The sequence below is a fragment of the Callorhinchus milii genome, unplaced genomic scaffold (genome assembly GCF_018977255.1).
Source record: "Callorhinchus milii isolate IMCB2004 unplaced genomic scaffold, IMCB_Cmil_1.0 Scaffold1, whole genome shotgun sequence".
NCBI classification, from domain to species: Eukaryota; Metazoa; Chordata; class Chondrichthyes; order Chimaeriformes; family Callorhinchidae; genus Callorhinchus; species Callorhinchus milii.
In genome coordinates, this window is record NW_024704742.1 from 34,678,607 (window position 1) to 34,697,577 (window position 18,971).

Here is an 18,971-nt window from a genome sequence, read left to right on the forward strand (position 1 = left end):
GAACTTACTATTTCATAGCAGTTGGGCTATTCCTTCATCTATCCATATCAAATGACACTCCTCAAGACTTGCCAGGAATGAAGATGTACAGAGAGATTCAACTCATATACTAGATTATATGACATGAAATCCACTATTCAATCAGAGACTAGGTTCTTCTGTGCATCAATAAATGGTCTATTTATCCTTGCTGTCATTTATCATCTGTACATAAGTGTTACAGGAATTGGATCTAATGGTCCATAATCTAATAAACATGGAACTAGGATTATCCAAAGTAAAATTGGTAACACTCAAATAATAGCTCTATTTGTAGACAATGCACTGAATAGCATCCAGCTATATACAGGAGCAACTGTGTGTTGCTGGTAACATTGTAAATGGACTAAGGTTAAATGTACTGTAGTTCTTTTTCTCCAAACAAATCTTACTCCCCCTTCAGTAATCTGCCCGAGAGAATAAGATTTGACAGCATTGCACTACGTCATAAGCCCTAAGAACAAAATAAGGTTTGTTGTAATTAAATCTTTTACTTCAATGCCCTGATTGGATTTTCAACAGTGGATTGCTCTTGCAAATCTAAATCTTGGCATTGTACCAGATACACATCCTCACACTGGGGGCCCAAAAGTTCATCTAGATTAACTACTCTTTCATGTCTAACAATAGTAAAAACATCTGGAATACTTTGCAGATGCTCACTGCAGCCAGTAATATTAGCTCTAAGTAATAATACTCTAAGGTGATGAGGGGGAGGGGAGGTTGATGCAATGTTATGATAAACTGTTATGCTTACTAGAACCAACATTTACACAGATGAATCGGACAAGAGTAATTTGTTTCCTATTACTGTCAAACTAATTATTAGGTTAATTATTCTCTCAGTTGGTAGCACTCTCACTTCTGAATCAGAAGGTTGTGAGTCCAAGCCCCACATTGGCACTTTAAATTCATATAGTCCAAGATGATACTCCAATGTTATCCTGGGGGTGTGCTGCATTGTTAGAGGTACTGTACTTCAGATGAGACATTTAATCAACATCAACAGTCTTCAGTTGGATGTTAAAGATTCCATTGCACTATTCAAAATGACCAACAACCCCCCAAATAAAATTGATCATCCACTTCATGGCTGTTAGTTGGACATTGCTGTGTGAAAATTGTCGGTTGCGTTCACTTACAAAATACAGTCACTAAAAGTTCTATACTTTTTATAGTAAATCCTGTGAAGTGCTTTGTGACTTTCTCCCAACATGAAAGATGCAAGAATTATTATTATTATATGATGTTCCAATATGAAAGCCACAAATTATCATAAGTATATGTTTTAAATAAAGCCACTGCTATAAGAAGCTTTTTTAATAATTCTACCTATTAATTGAGAGTCCGACGGCGCTGTTGGCTGAGAGAAATGATGCACAATTTTGATATCGGCTGGAGGCAAAAAGGAAGGTTTCAGGCTGATGGTAACCACATCTTTCCCAGTGTACTTGTTTGCTCGCCGAATAGTAGCAGTTTTCCATTCTGAATAATACACATGCTCAGCAAAGAGGGATATTCCAAAGGCCTGGTGACTGTTCAGACACAGGGAAACACAATAAACAATGAAGGGGAAAAAAATCCTAATTTCATTTTTCTAGTTGTGCATCACTTCACACACTGAAGTAATAGTCTATTGTTTACAGTGCAGCAGGTTGCAGCAAAGAAGAGTCTCTTTAGGCTTTGGCACAAGCTATATCACTTTGATGTATGGAAAATAACTGCTCGGCAAGTAGTGAGTAGTGAAGTTGAGAAAAATTAAAGAGTTATCTAAATTTAAAATATTCTTATAACTAAATAATTACCAAAATATGATATGCGTTGGATTGATTTGCTCTGTTCGGTGCAGAAGTGCTATAGCAAAGGTGGTATTGAAAGAGATGGGAATATTTAAAAGACAAACAGGCTATATCAAAAAAAATAAACAGATTATCAATAAAAGTGCAATAATACACTGGCAATAATGAAGAACTAAAAGTGAAATTTAAAAAAAATTAAGAATGAATTAATTTTCTTTTCCTAATAATTTCTGAAATGTTAACAAGACTTACTGCATTGATTGTTTCATGACTTGAACTGAATCTCCATTGTAATCACATGAGCCAATGCTACTGGAGGCAGTCTCGGGGCTGTTTTGAACCCAGAACAGCCTTCTGTCAATAAAATCCAATGTTAAAGCCTTCACATTTTCAGTAGTCTTTAAAATTGTAATGATCTCAGTCCCATCTAGAGTTGCACGATCAATGCTTGGAGCAGAACCTTCTGAAGCACAAAATATATACCTAGGAAAAAGATCACCCAGTTTGAATTAGTTCTCACAGTAATACAACATAATGAAACTTCCTACAATGGGTGGTGTGGGTTAGTACATTGGCCTTTCTTCCAGTATATGTGTTTGAATCAATCTAGACCAGATGGGATGAAAGTCTCATCTCTGCTTACTCTAATATTTGTGAATCCAATGTGTTTAATCTGTCTGTATACATAGTATACATGATCCACATGAATCCATAGCCAAAGTATGACTATACATGACCAAGGCATTCAAAGGGCAATCTTAAACAGAGTGACTGTTAAAATTTCCAATTTTAAGCAACATCATCAGTCATTGTAATAAAATCCACGTTAAACAATCTATCACACAATCTAAAATTTAAATCCAAGACTCACATTATTTATTTTGCCTTAAGCATTCTGAGGCCCATTCCACCTGAAGGCTGCTATATAAATGCAAGTTGTTGTTGTCAATAATAATTATCCTTGCATTTGATATAGTGCCTTATCACATTGTTGAGATGTCGCAAAGCGCTTCATAGAATATACTCTAAAGTGAATTGACTGTGTATTTTGTGGGAGAATCTCGGCAGCTAATTGCGCACAAACACTCGTGGATTTGAGTGAGCAAATTATTATTACTATTTTATTTTACTTATTGTGGAAGCGATTATTACCCCTTAAAAATGATCTGCCAATCGATTAACAACCAGGTTCTACTTATTGCTAAGTAAACAGAGGGATAGAGTAAAGAAACTTTTCTGAGGTTTTGACACCTGAACTTTTTTATTATAATTTTAGTAAATATACTTATTGATTTCACATTTTTAACAAAATTCATTGCCCTTTTGTGGCTTTGACTATTTTTCCCCTGGCCAGAACCATGTAACACAGCACGCAAAAGAAAAATTAGCCATAATTTTGTATCCCAGTGGTTTATCAGAAAGTGCAACAATTTGCCAGGGGTAGCTATAGGGTGAGGGCAGATTGGGACCGAGGAAAGGTTTTAAAGGATATAGAAAAGAGCAGAGAATTGAACAAAAAATACACGGCTTCATTACAGGAGCAATTAATACCATGAGTTGACTGACATCCTACTGTGTCAACCCAATCAAGCCAGCCTTTCCCTTTGCTTCATGTCTCCCCCTGTATCCGCCTCACCATTTGCGGACTGGCGTTCAGCCATTCTGCCTCCACTCTATGAAATTTCATCCCAGAGTCCCTCTAACTTGCTCTCTGAAAGGAAGAGCAGTGTCACTGAATAGAATAGAGTCCTACCCTTTCTTTGGATCCACTACTAGAACAGTGGGAAACGTTAATTCATTCAGCAAGATCCTGGAATTCTTTCCATTCATGTTGGATGCTTCAATAGTTCCTTTCTTTCGATTCGTCCAAATTAAGTTGTTGTGCAACCAGTCCACTGTAAATCCCAGAACACCTTTCCCTACAGGGCGTACATTCTGTGAGATAAATAAAGCAGCCTTGTTAGAAATTCCATGTTCTATAAAGCAAAGCACTAAAAAAATGTAATACCAAGTGGTTGTTCCTTGCAATTTAATCTGACTAGTGCATTATTAAGTCTGTCATTTCTTTATGTGAGTGATAAAATATCCTTTCATAAAATAAGGCTTGGCCATTATTCATAGTGTCTGTCAACCCAAGCATTCCAGCAATTATGAACCATATATTCAGCTGGATATTTGATGCCATTTATTCTTGTAAGCACTTGCCTATGTGGGTTTGTTTTGAATATGTTGGATGCATCAAATGTTGTTGCTTTGATCGAGTATGCTGATAGTATTCCTCTTTCTTTTCCCTCGGATTTATCGCCTTTTCTGCTCTGCTCCTGGTCTCAGAGGTGCTACTCTTGTTGGAGAACAGTTCATAAACTCCAGCCGCCAAGTACCCCAGCCAAGTGACCATTCCTCATGTGTGTGCCAGACAGTGAGTTTTGGCAGGTTCTTTTAACCGTGAGTTGGGACCTGACAGCCGATCCCAATTCCTTCCAATCACTTTCCAGCAGGAGTCATTGGTCCAGAGCGGGAACTCTGGCAGGTAATTTGCCCTTTCCTAGCCTGGAGGGTGCTGAAGCAATTAAAGCACAGAAAATATATCCCGGTCTGAAATCAGCTCATTCAGAACAGAACGGAATTGAAACTTAAATATTGCTATGTTTTAAGCGTCATCATTTGTTTCTTTTTGGCAGTGTTGAATGCTGCATCAACAAAAAGGCTGGTTTCGGTATCCATTTTTTTGAATCATTCGCAGGCTGTGGGTAATCTGGGAGGGCCAGTATTGATTTCCTATGTCTATTTGCCCTGAGCAAGGGGTGGCTGGCCTTCTGTTAAAACTGCTAACGTCCTGAGGTGAAGGTGCACCTACTTCTAACTGTATGGCTATATAAACAATTTCAAGCAGGAGCGAACATGTGGTCCACCTAGCCCACCCAATGCTGCCCAATGTTGTTCAGCACCTCTGGCTTCCTACTGTAGGATTCTGTAATTAATGTGTTAAATAATATCTCAAATTATATTTGCCATGTTTATATATATATATATTACCTATATGTAGGTCGTACCTCTCCCACCGTCTTCATTTTGTGTCCACAAACGGCTTTTCCTCCAGCTCCCGCACTGTCTCGTGCGGTGTCCCTCAGGGCTCTGTCCTCGGTCCCCTCCTTTTCACCCTCCATATGCTCCCCCTTGGTGACATCATCCGCAGACATGCGGTTAACTTCCACATGTATGCGGATGACACCCAACTCTACCTTTCCTCCTCTACCCTTAACTCCATGACCACCGATGTCCTGACAGCTGCCTGTCCGACATCGAGTCCTGGACGAGAGACAACTTTCTTCAGCTCAACGTGCGTAAAACTGAGGCCCTCCTGATTGGCTCACGTCAGCGCCTCCGCACCTCTGGCGCTGACAGCTTCAGCATCCAAGGCTGCACTCTCCACCTCTCAAAGCAGTCAGGAACCTCGGGGTTCTGTTCGACCCTGAGCTGTCTTTTCTCTCTCATATCCGCGCCACAACTGGCACCGCCTTCCATCACCTCCGGAACATCGCCAGACTACGGCACTACCTCACCCCTCACGATGCTGATACTCTGGTCCACACCTTTATCACCTCAAGGCTGGACTATGGGAACTCTCTCCTCGCTGGCCTTCCCGCCACCTCCCTCCACAAGCTGCAGGTCATTCAGAACTCTGCAGCTCGTGTACTGTCCCGCACCAGGCTTCGGGACCACATCACTCCCACCCTCGCTCCCCTCCACTGGCTCCCCATCCCCCAGAGGATCGAATTCAAGATCCTCATCCTCACCTACAAGGCCATTCATGGCCTTGCACCCTCCTACCTCTCCGACCTACTATCCCCCTACCTACCTGCCCATACCCTCCGTTCCTCCGGCTCCGGTCTGCTCCACATCCCCCGCCCCAACCGCCCTACCATCGGTGGCCGGGCCTTCAGCCTCTCAGCCCCCAGGCTCTGGAACTCCATCCCCCAGTGCCTTCGCCGCTTCCTCCCTTTCCTCCTTCAAGGCCGGTCTCAAGACCTTTCTCTTTGACCGTGCCTTCAGCTCCCCTCTCGACTCTCTACCCCCTCCTCGCTCCCTCCCTTCCCTCCCCATTTCCCCCCTGCTCGGGTCCTGACCCAACTGTACAGCGCCTTGGGACATCCTCCCGACGTGAAAGGCACTCTATAAATGGAATCTTGTTGTTGTTGTCTTGTTGAAAGATATAATCAATCTCATATGAGGAGAATTGGTTGTGACTAGCTTCGAAGAAGCTCCTTGCTCAAAGAGGCGATACAAAAGACTGTTTATAAACAACAAACTGTTTTCATTCCCTATCAGTCATTTTCTCATGGAAAAATGGTCTGCAGCTGGAGAGAGCTATGGTGCATTTGTTTTTCCAAAGGAACCATTTTGCAAAAGACAATAGGTGAAAGATAACCTAACGAGCTGTATAAACGGAGATCGATTCGGAAGAGAATCGGAAGAAAGAATTGAAGAAGGAGAGGGATCGAATTGATCATGCCATAATAGAATTGGACATGCTATGATACTTGGATACTTTCGGGTGATCGAATTGGACGTAATAGAATTGGATGTGCAATAATACCTGCATACTTCCGAGTGATTGAATTGAACAAACAAAAATACCTGGATACGTTTGGGCGATATCGAACTGGGAACCATACAATAATACCTGGATACTTTTGAGTGATATTATTTTGAGCTTAAAATGGATATTAAATTGGACGCTGTTACTCTATCTCTTCCGCAGCATTTGGTTAGGTCAACTTAAATCGTTGTGAAATATGCATCGATACTAAGCATTGTTGTGATGTTTTCTTTTAATTACTTATAACTTTACTAATCTGAATTAATAAATATCGATATTTTGTGCATTTGTGTCAGTCCTTACTTTAACGCAGAGTCACAAATTTAAATTAACCCTTACACTACACAATGCTGCTGGATTATTTCAATGTGCATCACATTGCTTAGCATTTTCAGTCATATGAAACCTGCATCAGCCTACTGACAAAGCACATATTTTTATTCAGAGAGAACTAATAGAGCTTAGCTTAATCTACATCACTCGTAGTTTGACTCGATTTGAATCAAAAGAAAAGGTTTGAAAGCCATATCTTCTGTGCCGGAAACTTACCTCCTTCTCTGTGCCATTTAGAAACGCTCTTTGTATCTCTCCTTTCTCTTGATCTATCCAATAGATTCTTCCATCCCTGTAGTGGAAATCCAAGAGGACTGACATCCCCGCATTGGCCACTAGCCGCTTGTGATTAATTCCCTCCCTGTCAATCCTGAATAGTGCATTGCCATGGCTGAAGATGAGGTATGGTGGAGGAGCTTAAAAAAATTGGAAGCATAAATGTATAAACTAAATCTGAACAAAGAGATACAATTTACATAAGGATTTGCTAGGTGAAAGAAGACCAAGGTCCATCCAGTTTGCCTTCCACTCTGGATCTCCCTGCCTTAATTCCTTCACCTTGCCACCTCTTTAGATTGCCCCCGAAGACCTTCCTCTTCGAGTGTGCTTATGTTCATCTACTCCTCACCCCAATTTGGTATCAAACTACATTGAAACACTCCCAGATGCTACCCCAGGTGAAGGGTGCTGTGTAAATGCAAGTTGTTGTTTTGTTGAAGATGTGGAATGCTCCATAATAATAACCCCTGCATTTGATATAGCCTTTCATGTTGGAAGGACATCCCGAAGCGCTTCACAGGATTTACTGTGAAGTGGTGTGACTGTATTTGTGGTTGAATAAATTTGTGCACCATTGATCCACAAACGACCACAAAGTGAATGACCAACATTTATTTGGGGGATCGTTGGCCAGGTCAGCGGGAGAAACTCCCTTTTCTTTTGAATAGTGCCACAGGATTTTTAACATCCACCTAAACAGACAAACAGTCTTCAATTTGACATCTCATTCGAAATAAGGCACCTCCAATAATGCAACACACTCACTGAAGTGTATTGAACTGTATTGAAATGTCAGCTTAGATTGTGAGTTTAAGTCCTGAAGTGGGTCTTGGACCCACAACAACAACTACAAATTGCATTTATATAGTGTCACCATTGAGCCAGGCTGACAAGGTGCAATCAATAGGAACATTTGAACAAGAGATAGGTAGATACATGATAGCAAAGGCATTAACCGTATGGTGAAAGGTTAAAGCAACAACACCACCAACAAAATTACATTTGTATTGCGTCGTTCATGTCAGGAGGATGTCCCAAGGCGCTGGACAGTCAGTGTTTTGGACCCGAGCTGTGGGTCCGGATTAGGAAGGGTGGAGGGCAGGGGGAAGCAGGGTGATCGAAAGTACGGTCAAAGAAGAGGGTCTTGAAAGGGGTCTTGAAGGAGGCAAGGGAGGGGGTGTGGCAAAGTGACTGCAGGATAATGTTCCAGAATGTAAGGGCAGAAGGCAGAAGGCCCGCCTGCCAATGGTGGGGCGGCTGAAGTTGGGGAGTGGGCAGGATGGTAGGGGATTAGGAGGTCACAGAGGTAGGGGGGGCTTGTATTGTATCCTCTATGTGATGGAAAGCCAGTGGAGTCGGGCGAGGATGGGGGTGATAGAGTCTCGGAATCTGGTGCGTGAGAGGACACGAGCTGGATGATCTGCAACCTATGGAGGAAGGAGTTGGGGAGGCTGACAAGCAGGGAGTTTGCATAGTCAAGCCTCGATGGTATAAATGCGTGTGAGGTTTTCGGCGGCCTGTGGTGTGAGACAGAGGCAGAACTGAGCGATGTTGCAGAGGTGGGGGAAGTCAGAGTGAGTCATGGCATGGATGTGGGGTAGAAAGAAGTTGAGGGCCAAACAAAATGCCAAGGTTCCGGACTGGCATAGAAAGGTGGAGTGTGCATCCATGGATGGTGCTGCTGTCAGCATTGGGATTGAAAAATATGCCAGATTGTAATAAACAAGTGGAACAGGTTTAGTGGTCAGAATTGCCTCCTTCTGATCCTTTTTGCCTGTATGCCTAAAATCATTGTATTATTATTAAAATAAGTAACTCTGGCCTGATATTCCATCCCTCCTAGTCGTAATTGCAGGAGAATGGTGCATGGTACAGAGGAAAAGGATAGACAAAGGGAATTAAATTTAAATGTAATAAATGTTAATCTTTCAATGACCCAAATTGTTTTTCTATTAATGATATGATATGTATAGTATGTTTTAATTAACTTAATGGTTCATTATCATACTAATCATAAAAACATGGTGCATTAGTCCTTGTGACCCATTGTCAAATCCTTTTCAAATGCAAATATCATACACATGTACTTGCTAATTACAGAAAACACTGATGTTTGGGGTCCCAGACAATGTGCTCACGCTGGAATGCTATTCTGGCGTTTCCATGACTGGAGAGCATATGGTGGTCAGTCTATTCTGGCACTCCCCACCAGAAGGTAAATGGATTTTCATGCCTTGTTATTTACACAGAGCAGATCAATGTTAACATATTCAGAGTACGTAGACTTCATTTACGTAAATGGCATTACAACGTTGACTGGAATGAGCTAGATTTTTCTCAAGAATTTAACAGCTGTCATCGATTTTTGCCAGCAGCTTTCTTCAGGCTGAATTTATAAATTCTTTGTCCATTGCAGTGGAATCTGTTCTCACAATGTAAAATCAACATTTTTAAAAATCTGATAAGCAGCATACAGCAGATAGCTCTCTCTGTTGGGTTATCTTTAATTTCTACTTTAATCACAATTCATATTCAAGTAAAGGATTTTTGCAAACCAATATATCCATTCACTCATGAAAATTTCAAATATATTTAATAATTTCAAATAATTTCTCAATGTTTCCCTGCTATTCTCATGATTTCTATTTCAACAGTAGTTATTCCCTGCTAGATGTAGCCTAGAAAGGCTGATCCAGTATACAAAAGTGCTTTAGGGATTGAGAAAACTTTACTCAGAAAAATTGAGTCTTTTGGTATGTGTCTTATTCCTACGATAGCAATAATAATAATCCTTGCATTTGATCCAGTGCCTTATCGCATAATCAAGACATCTCAAAGCACATCACAGGATATACCATAAAGCAGTGGGACTGTGTGTATTTTGTGAGTGAAAATACCATGCCTACCCCCAAAGGCAAGTGTACACCAGCCATGGTTCTGAACAAACTCTACAAGGTATAATGTCACATTGATGAAATGTTTCTTGTGAAGAGAGTGTTGCCCTCAAACTCAGGCCCACCACAATATCTGGAAATCATGGGGGATTTTTCTCCCATTGTTAGAATGGGAGAAAATGTTGGGCCATCCATTTATTTTTAAAGGTATTTTGCAGTTACATCTTTTGCTATTGATAACATCAATTAAGTAACTCATAGCTTTTTTTTTATCAAGGCAGGGGTTACAAGGAATTCAAAAAACTGAATAGTTCAGAGACTTACAGTCTGCACGACAAGTCCACTTATTGCCCTCCAACGTGTATCCCGGCAGACAGGAGCAGGTATATGACCCTGGGGTGTTGGTACAGATCTGGCCACAAGTTCCCAGTCCACCTTCAAAGCATTCATCAATGTCTGCAAGACAATATTTACAACAACGTGACAAGCCAGCATGCTATTTGCCATGGCTCTTCTCCCCCATCCTCCACACAATGCAGTAATTATTCATTTTCAACATGCAAATAGCATAGCAATTCTGGCAGCAGATACACTGAGATTGTTTTGTCTGGGGCAGAGCACAGTTCTGACATAGTTTATGACTGAATCATAGTTTACAATGTTATGTAAGTTTTAACAAACTTTACTTGATCATTATTCAGCCGCGAAACTTTTTGCCTTCAGCAACAAAATACAACTGTGGAGTAAGGGAACTTGCCCAACACTTTGCCTTGCCGGAAATCAAACCCAGGTCTCCCACTTGTGAGGTGAGTGCTCTAAGCACTGAGCTCCAGGACTTTACAAGGATAGGAAGAGTCAACACTGAAGGATCAAAAAGCCAAGTCACTATGAAAGCTTGGACACAACAAGCCAGTTATCTCTGTGGTAATTTTTCTGGCATCTTTTCAAGTTGGTGAGACCATAACAAGTCAACATAAATATAAGATAGCCACTAGAAGAATTTAGGAGGAACTTCTTTACACTGAAAGTGTTAAGAATGTCTAACTTATTGTCAGAAGCTGTGGCTGAAATGGAAAGGAATAATGCATTTAAAAGCAAACTCAATGAGTACCTGAGAGATAAGGGAATAGAGGACTTTGGGAGGAAAAATAGGGAGATGGGTGGGAGGATGGCGCTTCATGTGGAATATAAACATTGCATGGACTAGTTGAGCTGAAGGGCCATGTTTCGATGCTGTACAATCTTTTTAATGAACCTCATATTGGTTGTGATATGTGTAAAATCCCCTCCTGTATGAACATTTCAATGGAAATGTAATATCATGTAAATTATCTGAACGTAAATGAGCTAAATGCTACTAATGACTACACAAACACACTCATGTTTCAACAGAAAATGTCTTGATTCTTTAATTGGCAATTGTTAACTCTACTGTGGGCTGATTCCATGCTAAAAAATTCAATCTATATGTAATTGACAACTAAGATATGAATATGCATGCCATCATAAGTATTAATATCCTTCCATATAATAATAAAATAATCCTTGCATTTGATATAGTGTCTTATCACTATATATATCTTATATGCCTTATCATAGAATATACTGTAAATTGAATTGACTGTATATTTTGTGGGTGAAATGTGGCAGCCTATTGTGCACAGCAGTGCCCCACAAACAGTCATGGATTGAGTGATCTAATTATTATTATTTTTGTTTTTTGTTGTTGAATTATTAGGGTGCTGATAGTGTTAATTAACACTGGTGTTAGTACATCATTGAAGATTCCTTTGTGAACAAAAATTCCTAATTTCGTAAAACCTTTATCCTGTCATAATCCAAGTATTAACAGCACCAACACCTGCATGTTAAATTGTCTCCTTCACAGAAGGTGAAAATTAGCTCATACAAATTTCAACTCTGTTTGACAATCCAGTGAGTCAAGGAATTCAAGATCAATCCACCAATTTGATAACATATTATCTGACTTCATTATCTGAAATCCTATACAAGGCAGATCAGGTAACATTACCACGAAACTAGAAAGCTACAAAGACAAACACACTGAATCATCGCTAATCTTGCATATGAGTTGTCTATACCTGTATGCTTTACTCACGGTTATAAGCATTATCTATAGTCCACCTGAATCATTTTACTGTTGGCCATTCACATTCTGTGGTTTACTCTTTAATGTTGAAATAGCAAGCAAATTAGTTCATGGATATCAACAGTTTTCTTCTAAGTTGCTCACCTGTCAAGAATGTTTTATTGCTGTGACTCAGGAGTGCTGTTTGTTGCTTATCAAATACTTTAAACATGTAGAAATGTATATGCATTACTTTTAACACTACTGTATTTGCTGTAATATACCAATCTATATAAAAATGTAATTCTTTAGGTTTGCCTGGATCATTGGGTTTTATGCAATAATAAACAGAAGGGGTATCCATGTTAGTGGCAATGATCTGCCTCACTTAAATAACAGAACAACAACAACAATTAGCATTTATATAATGTCTTTAATGTAGGGTAGCAGCTCAGAGGGCTTAAACAATACTGGGTATGTTAAACACTAAAGCAATAAACTAAAAAACACTGAGTACTAAATAATGCTAATTAAAATCCCTGATAAAGTCACACCTTTTTATTTATAAAAATATACACAAGGATTGAAGGGGATAATAGTGACAATGTAGATAAGGTTCAAATCCGATTCTTCCATATGTCGAGATCTCAATTGGAGAATCACAAAAGGATCTGTAACAAACAAATCCTGGATGTTTGATGGCTGACCCTCTGAAACTCCGCTAGGATATTTCACTCAGTTCTGATGTCTAAGAAGTGGTTTCTAAGAGTGTCTGCAGAAGGTGAGCCATGATGTATTTGGGATTGCTATTTAAAAAATCTGCTTGCAACTCTTGCAATTTAGACCTCAATGTGTTCTATTTACTCTATCATGGCCTCAATGACAGCCAATCATGAGAGGTTAAGGAGGCTGAGACTCTGTTTCCATTAGCTATCACAAATCCTTTTGGAGACCAGCCTCATAAAGGTTTGTACATAAGACAGGATTTTGTGTTTTAGCCTCCTCACTTGTTGAAAGCAGGAAAATGGACTCTACCTCGTACTTAATCTCCTGAAGAAAAATATGATCTGAACCCCGAAGATAATCAAGGAAAAATATTTTGAATATCCATCCATCCTCATCATATACAATTTATACTTATATAGTGCCTATCACATTGGAAGGACATCCCAAAGCTCTTGACAAATCTGGCTGAGCACCGGAGATAAGAATGGGATTTAATTCCAAACAAGACATTACTAAACTCATGGAATGTATGATCTTGGCTGAAAATTGTTTCTGAATACAGTTTTATACCCCTCTCGCACATTCTACTATACATACTTTAAAAGATTATTTCTCTTTATTAGCCATTATTTCTTCTTTAATATTATATTTTCCAGGGTAAGCTCAAATCAACAAAATGTGAAAATCAACTCCTTTTCTGGGGGTAATAATACCTTAAAAAAAACTACTAATAATTTTGTCATTCAATCCACAACTGTTTGTGAGACACTGCTGTGTGCAATTGATTACCATGTTTTGCCCACAAAATACACAGTCAATCCACTTTACACTATAGTCCTGAAGATGTGATACAGCATTATATCAAATGCAAGGATTATTATTATTTTATATAAAAGACCAACTTTATAATATTTTAAATGAATGCTTTAACTTTTTTGAAGGAACAACATGAATATTGTAAGTTTATTTGTACTTTTTTAATCAATAAATCTTTTTCCTCTGTGAATGCCCCTGGATTTTTACAAAGTGTGGAAAACAGACAGTATTAATGCCAATCTCTGCATGACCTTTTTTATCAATTGGTTAAATCCAGAATAGAAAAATGTTCAGCATGACATTAAAAAGCAAGTGCGCACAGGTCCCTGCCTGTAAAAATTGAGAGATTATATGAAAAGATAATTGTAGAGGTTGAAAGAAGCATTCTTCTCCAGAGAAGCAGGATTCTGTACAACATTACGGATACTTCTGATACATTTCCAATTATAGCCATTTGGTGAAATGTTTGCAAAAGCTGCCAAGAATACTGGGAAGTTCAAATTCTTGTTTTATCATTCTTTAATTTATTAGATGCCTTTTCTTCCTTCTCAGAAACTTCTTTTTCTCTCCCACAATCATTTTCACCTATGAAGCTTGTGGGCAGAGCAATCACCCAACAGAACACATAATCACTACTTTACACGACATTCTGTGAAGCACTTTTGAGACATCCTCCCGATGTGAAAGCTGCTACACCCAAATGTAGGAATTATTATTATTATCTGGACTAAAGACTTCTCCATCAACACTGTCAATATTCCTCAGTGTTTCATCACAGGAGACATGCCTGCACGCGTGATTCTCAGGTTGGGAACTCTAAAATGTTACAGACCAAAAATCAGCCCATCAAGTCTCTGTTGGTGTTTTTCTGTGTGTGTCCCATCTCAAGACCGTCCTCTTCGACTGTGCCTTCGGGCTTCAGCCCACCGCCACCCGTGCCCCCCCCCCATCCCTCCTAATTGAAACCCCTAGCTCGGGTGCAAACCCTTCACTGTCAAATTTTGTACAAATTAAAAATTAAAAATTTGTATTAAAATTTTTAATACAAATCAAGCCGCTGGCCTTGGGACATCTCCCGACGTGAAAGGCACTCTATAAATGCAATTTGTTGTGGTTGTGTGAGGCTCTTAACCTAATATCAGTCTCTCCCATGTTCAATTAATAGATTTTTTTTCTTCCGAATTATCTTCCCTTTCCTCTTTCATACAAAAAGTGACTACACCAAGACATTCCATTCAGTGAATGCAGAGCAACTCCATTGCAACAAGAGATCAGCATCTCAGAGGCCATGTAATAATGAAGGAAGAAAACGCATATGGTAAATTGAAAAATAAATGACCAGCTTCCAGGTCATCAGATCACCCTAACATCACTTCCTGTACATTGTGCATATGCACAGGAAATGCTGCTGAACCCACTTTCTTTGCTAAGCTTTTTCTGACCCAGTCCACTTTCTTCTACAACATCGCTGATCTTCATCACTAGCTAATAAAGCCAAAACACTCATGCCTGTCTTCATCTCCCTTGACTGTTTAAAAATTCCACACCATCATTCATTTTAAGACAATGGCTAACTTTCAAATTCTTCAGTTCCTTCTACGATGTGTCTCACCCTACTTCTGTGACCCCATTGCCCTGGCTCCACTGCTTATTCAGCAAACACTGGCCTGATTCACATCCCCTGCTTGTTCCAGCTTACATTAGTGGGTGACTTGTCAGCCATTCTACCCCCAATTTCTGTCATGCCATCCTGGAGTTCCTCTGCCTTGCCCCCCACCTTCAAAACCTGCCTTAAAAACTCTTTTGATCATGTTTTCCCCCCTTTTCCATTGCTCCCCACCTTAGCTGGGGCTTGAGTCAACTGTCTAAAACACTGTGAGATGGCCTCCCAATGTGAAAGGCACTATATTAAGTGCTCCGAGATACTATCCTGCTGCATATGAATGCAAGTTGTTGAATATAAATATAAGTGTAGTATTAGGATCATGGGAAATTTTGGATCTCAACCAAGAAAGGATTAAATAACACTTCTCAATGTTTAGGAATCCCATTTATGGAATTAGATATAACTATAGTTTTGTTTGTGTAATAATTCTGAAGCGCTTTGAGACGCTACTCTGAATGAAGAGCGCTATATAAATGCAAGTGGTTGTTGAATACCACATTTTTCACATATGCTTTGCATTTAATGTTGTATTCAAGAACAGATATTTGTAGGACTACAGTTATTGACAACAATGTCTGCACAAATCAATCACTTCTCACGCTTATGAATTTTGATTCTAACCTATTCAGATTGATTTATTTATGTTTAAATCAATTGAAAATTCCTGGGCAAAATGTGTAAATGATGATTCTCTCTGTACAAAGTGAAAACTAAGAAAAAAATGCCGTGCTAACTCTAAAGGTGAGTTCTCTTCTGTTGTAAACTTTAGCAGCAGCATTAAGGTGAGCAATGTTGTGCTTAGGAATGAGTTGTCCAGACTTGCTATATCATGACGTATAGGTGTATTTATTCATGAAGCATGAACCTAGAAATAAAAGCAACAATGAAATCCTGTTATCGGGAGAGGAGTGTGATGAATCACCAATTTTTTGGGGACTCCAGCTTAGAATCCTAGCAACAGCCAGCTGTAATGAGAACTTGCATGCACTGTAAAGATAGCTCATGTGGTACAAAAGCCGTCTAAAACAACTTGACAAACAGTTTTGAATGGAAGAACAAAAATGTCCAAGGCAACTCAAAACCTTCTTTGGAGTACCCCTGGAGATCATTCTTTTAAAATCAGCCAAGAATATGCATCACTTCACAATGTAGACTCCCTGAATGCTGGTGTGAATTAATAACAGTTTCAAAGCCTGAGAAAAGGAAGCGAATGTAAGATGATGTTTCCTGATGGCTGGCAGGGCAGGGAGGATTCAAGCATCTGTACTTGGTTCATTTGTGCTCAGCACTGTAGGCAGCTAATAAAGACTCTCTGTTAGACAGCATTTGCATGTGAACAAAGCAGCATAAAAATGTTCCGATAAATTTTGGAAGGCATATTGTTTGAGCAATGCAACGCCAAAGCCAACCGTGGAAGTAAGGCATTAAAAGTGCACGTAGGACACTGTGACTAATACAACGATGCAGATTTATTTTATTTTAAAAACAATCCTAACAAAAGGAATTGAATGATTCTTTTTTAAGAAACAGGTTTGATTGATGCCTTAACATCATATTAGCCTGCAGTTATTTCACTTATTTAAAAATGGTTAAATGTCTGCAGAGACTAGATGACGTTTTACAAATTATATATCAGCATAAGTTCTGAAATGAAATTACATTTGTTTTGATTCTAGTATTTAACATGATTATAATAACAGAAAGCTTAATAGCTTGAACACAACGACCAATCTGTGAAGTGCAAAACTCTGTAGTCGGCTTTCAACAATGTCCTTCAGCCCAGGGTTAGATCAAAGGCCTCACATAATGCTAGCAATGATACACAGCTTTGCATAACAAACCTAACTGTTGAGAAGAGCAGTGAAGGGATGATTCACATACTTGTGCTGACTAACCAGCCAGAGGTCTCAATGCCTGGGACTGCTCACAGTTTACTGTTATCAGCAGAGAAGCTTGCCCTGTGGCTTGTTTTGGCGTCTGCTCTTTTTAACATTATTTCTTGGGAGTTAATAAGAATTCCAAACTCCCCTTGAGTGATCATTCACAGCAATACAAAATAAAAGTAACAACCAATTTGCATAAACTGTCACTTAACTTTATACAACACATAAAAATAGAGACAGACAGAAAGCTAACACAGTGCCCACACAACAGAATGGTTCTTGGGTATACAGGCATTAACAGAGGAAAAGGTTGGTGACTCTCTTTCAATGACACTCCTTTAGCCTTTACAGGTAAAATGCACTCTGTAATTGGCAATCATTTGTTTGTTGGTGCAAGTTGCAGTAGTGAAATACATCTGAGAAAAGCATAAAACATAACATCATATTCAACAGCTGCCAGCAACAGCTGGTAGCAGACTTCATTTTAATATAATAATCCTTGCATTTGATAAAGCACCTTACCAAATCGTCGAGACATCTCAAATCGCTTCACAGAATATACTGTAAAGTGAATTGACTATATTTTGTGGGTGAAAATGGCACCTCAGGCAATGAGGGGCTCCCCCAACGTCGCAGTTGAGTATCATTTTAAAACAGTCCAATCTTTTCTCATTGATAACCCGTTTATACTAAAATCCCCCTTTGTGGACATGTGTGTCATATTAGGAACCAAAAGTTTAGTAGGATAAGCCACTTTATGAGTAAGGCCTAATATCTAACAAGTCAACACTTGTCCTAGTAACGTAGCCAAATTAGTCAGATAATAAACACCTGCTCAGTAATTCTGAATCTCAATGAAATAAAATTAATTTGCAAAATTGTTTTGATTCTTTATTGTCGTCCTAGCTCAGTTGATAGAGTCTAGCCTCTAAGTCAGAAGGTTATGGGTTCAAACCCCACTCCGGGACTTCCTCACCTAGGCTGACACTCCAGTGCGATGATGGGGGAGCACTGAGGTGCTGTCCTTCATATGGTATGTCAAACTGAGGTTCAATCCGTCTGATCAGGTGGACATTAAATATTCTGTGGCACTATTCAAAAAAAGAAGGAAGTTTCTCCTGGTATCCTATCCAACAGCAGCAATCTTGACTTCTGTGTTTGCCTATTAATACTCAGTGACCATACTTTACAAAAAACTCTATGAGGCATTGAAATGAATGGTTAGACATGATATGGTGCTGCATCTAATGCAAGAATTATTATGTATCGCTTAAACAAATTATATAATTCAACAAATTGTACATCAAACAACATTTCTGGGGTTAATAAATGTATGCATTTACATATTACTCTGTAGGGATATCCCACTATAAATATAATAATATAATAATAATAATCCCTTCATTTGATATAGCGCTTTTTCACATCTTCTAGACTTCTCAAAGCGCTTCACAGAATATACTGTAAAGTGAATTGATTGTATATTTGTGGGCGAAACGCGGCGGCCAATTGCGCACAACAGTGTCCCACAAATAGTCGTGGATTGAGTGACCAAATTATTATTTTTTAAAAAAAATTCTTGAGGGATTATTATCAGGCATGTGGTGTAAGGAAACATGCCCAAGGTGTCACCCTGCTGGGAATCAAATTCAGGTCTCTCACTTGCAAGGCAAATGCTCTAACCACTGAGCTACTGGACTCCACAAATACACACTATGGCTGTTAGTAAATGCATGAACCAGTAGAAAATTAGCTCAGGAATCTAAATGGATCTGCTCACAATTTAAACAATTATCACCCTGACCCCACAAAGAGAAATAGTCATGCAATAGGTCACCTGTACAACT

The 18,971-nt window shown here is 39.3% G+C and overlaps 1 protein-coding gene across 1 annotated transcript in view; it reads right to left on the bottom strand.

The window, feature by feature from the left end:
* Positions 1-18,971, bottom strand: part of egf (epidermal growth factor) — a 57,235-nt gene that overhangs the window by 31,275 nt on the left and 6,989 nt on the right. The window contains exons 3-7 of the mRNA XM_007896994.2: positions 10,269-10,400; positions 6,988-7,187; positions 3,592-3,773; positions 2,091-2,321; positions 1,372-1,574 (exon numbers count right to left, since the gene is read on the bottom strand). Coding sequence (XP_007895185.2) covers positions 1,372-1,574; positions 2,091-2,321; positions 3,592-3,773; positions 6,988-7,187; positions 10,269-10,400 — 948 coding nt within the window. The remainder of the gene's footprint in view (positions 1-1,371; positions 1,575-2,090; positions 2,322-3,591; positions 3,774-6,987; positions 7,188-10,268; positions 10,401-18,971) is intronic.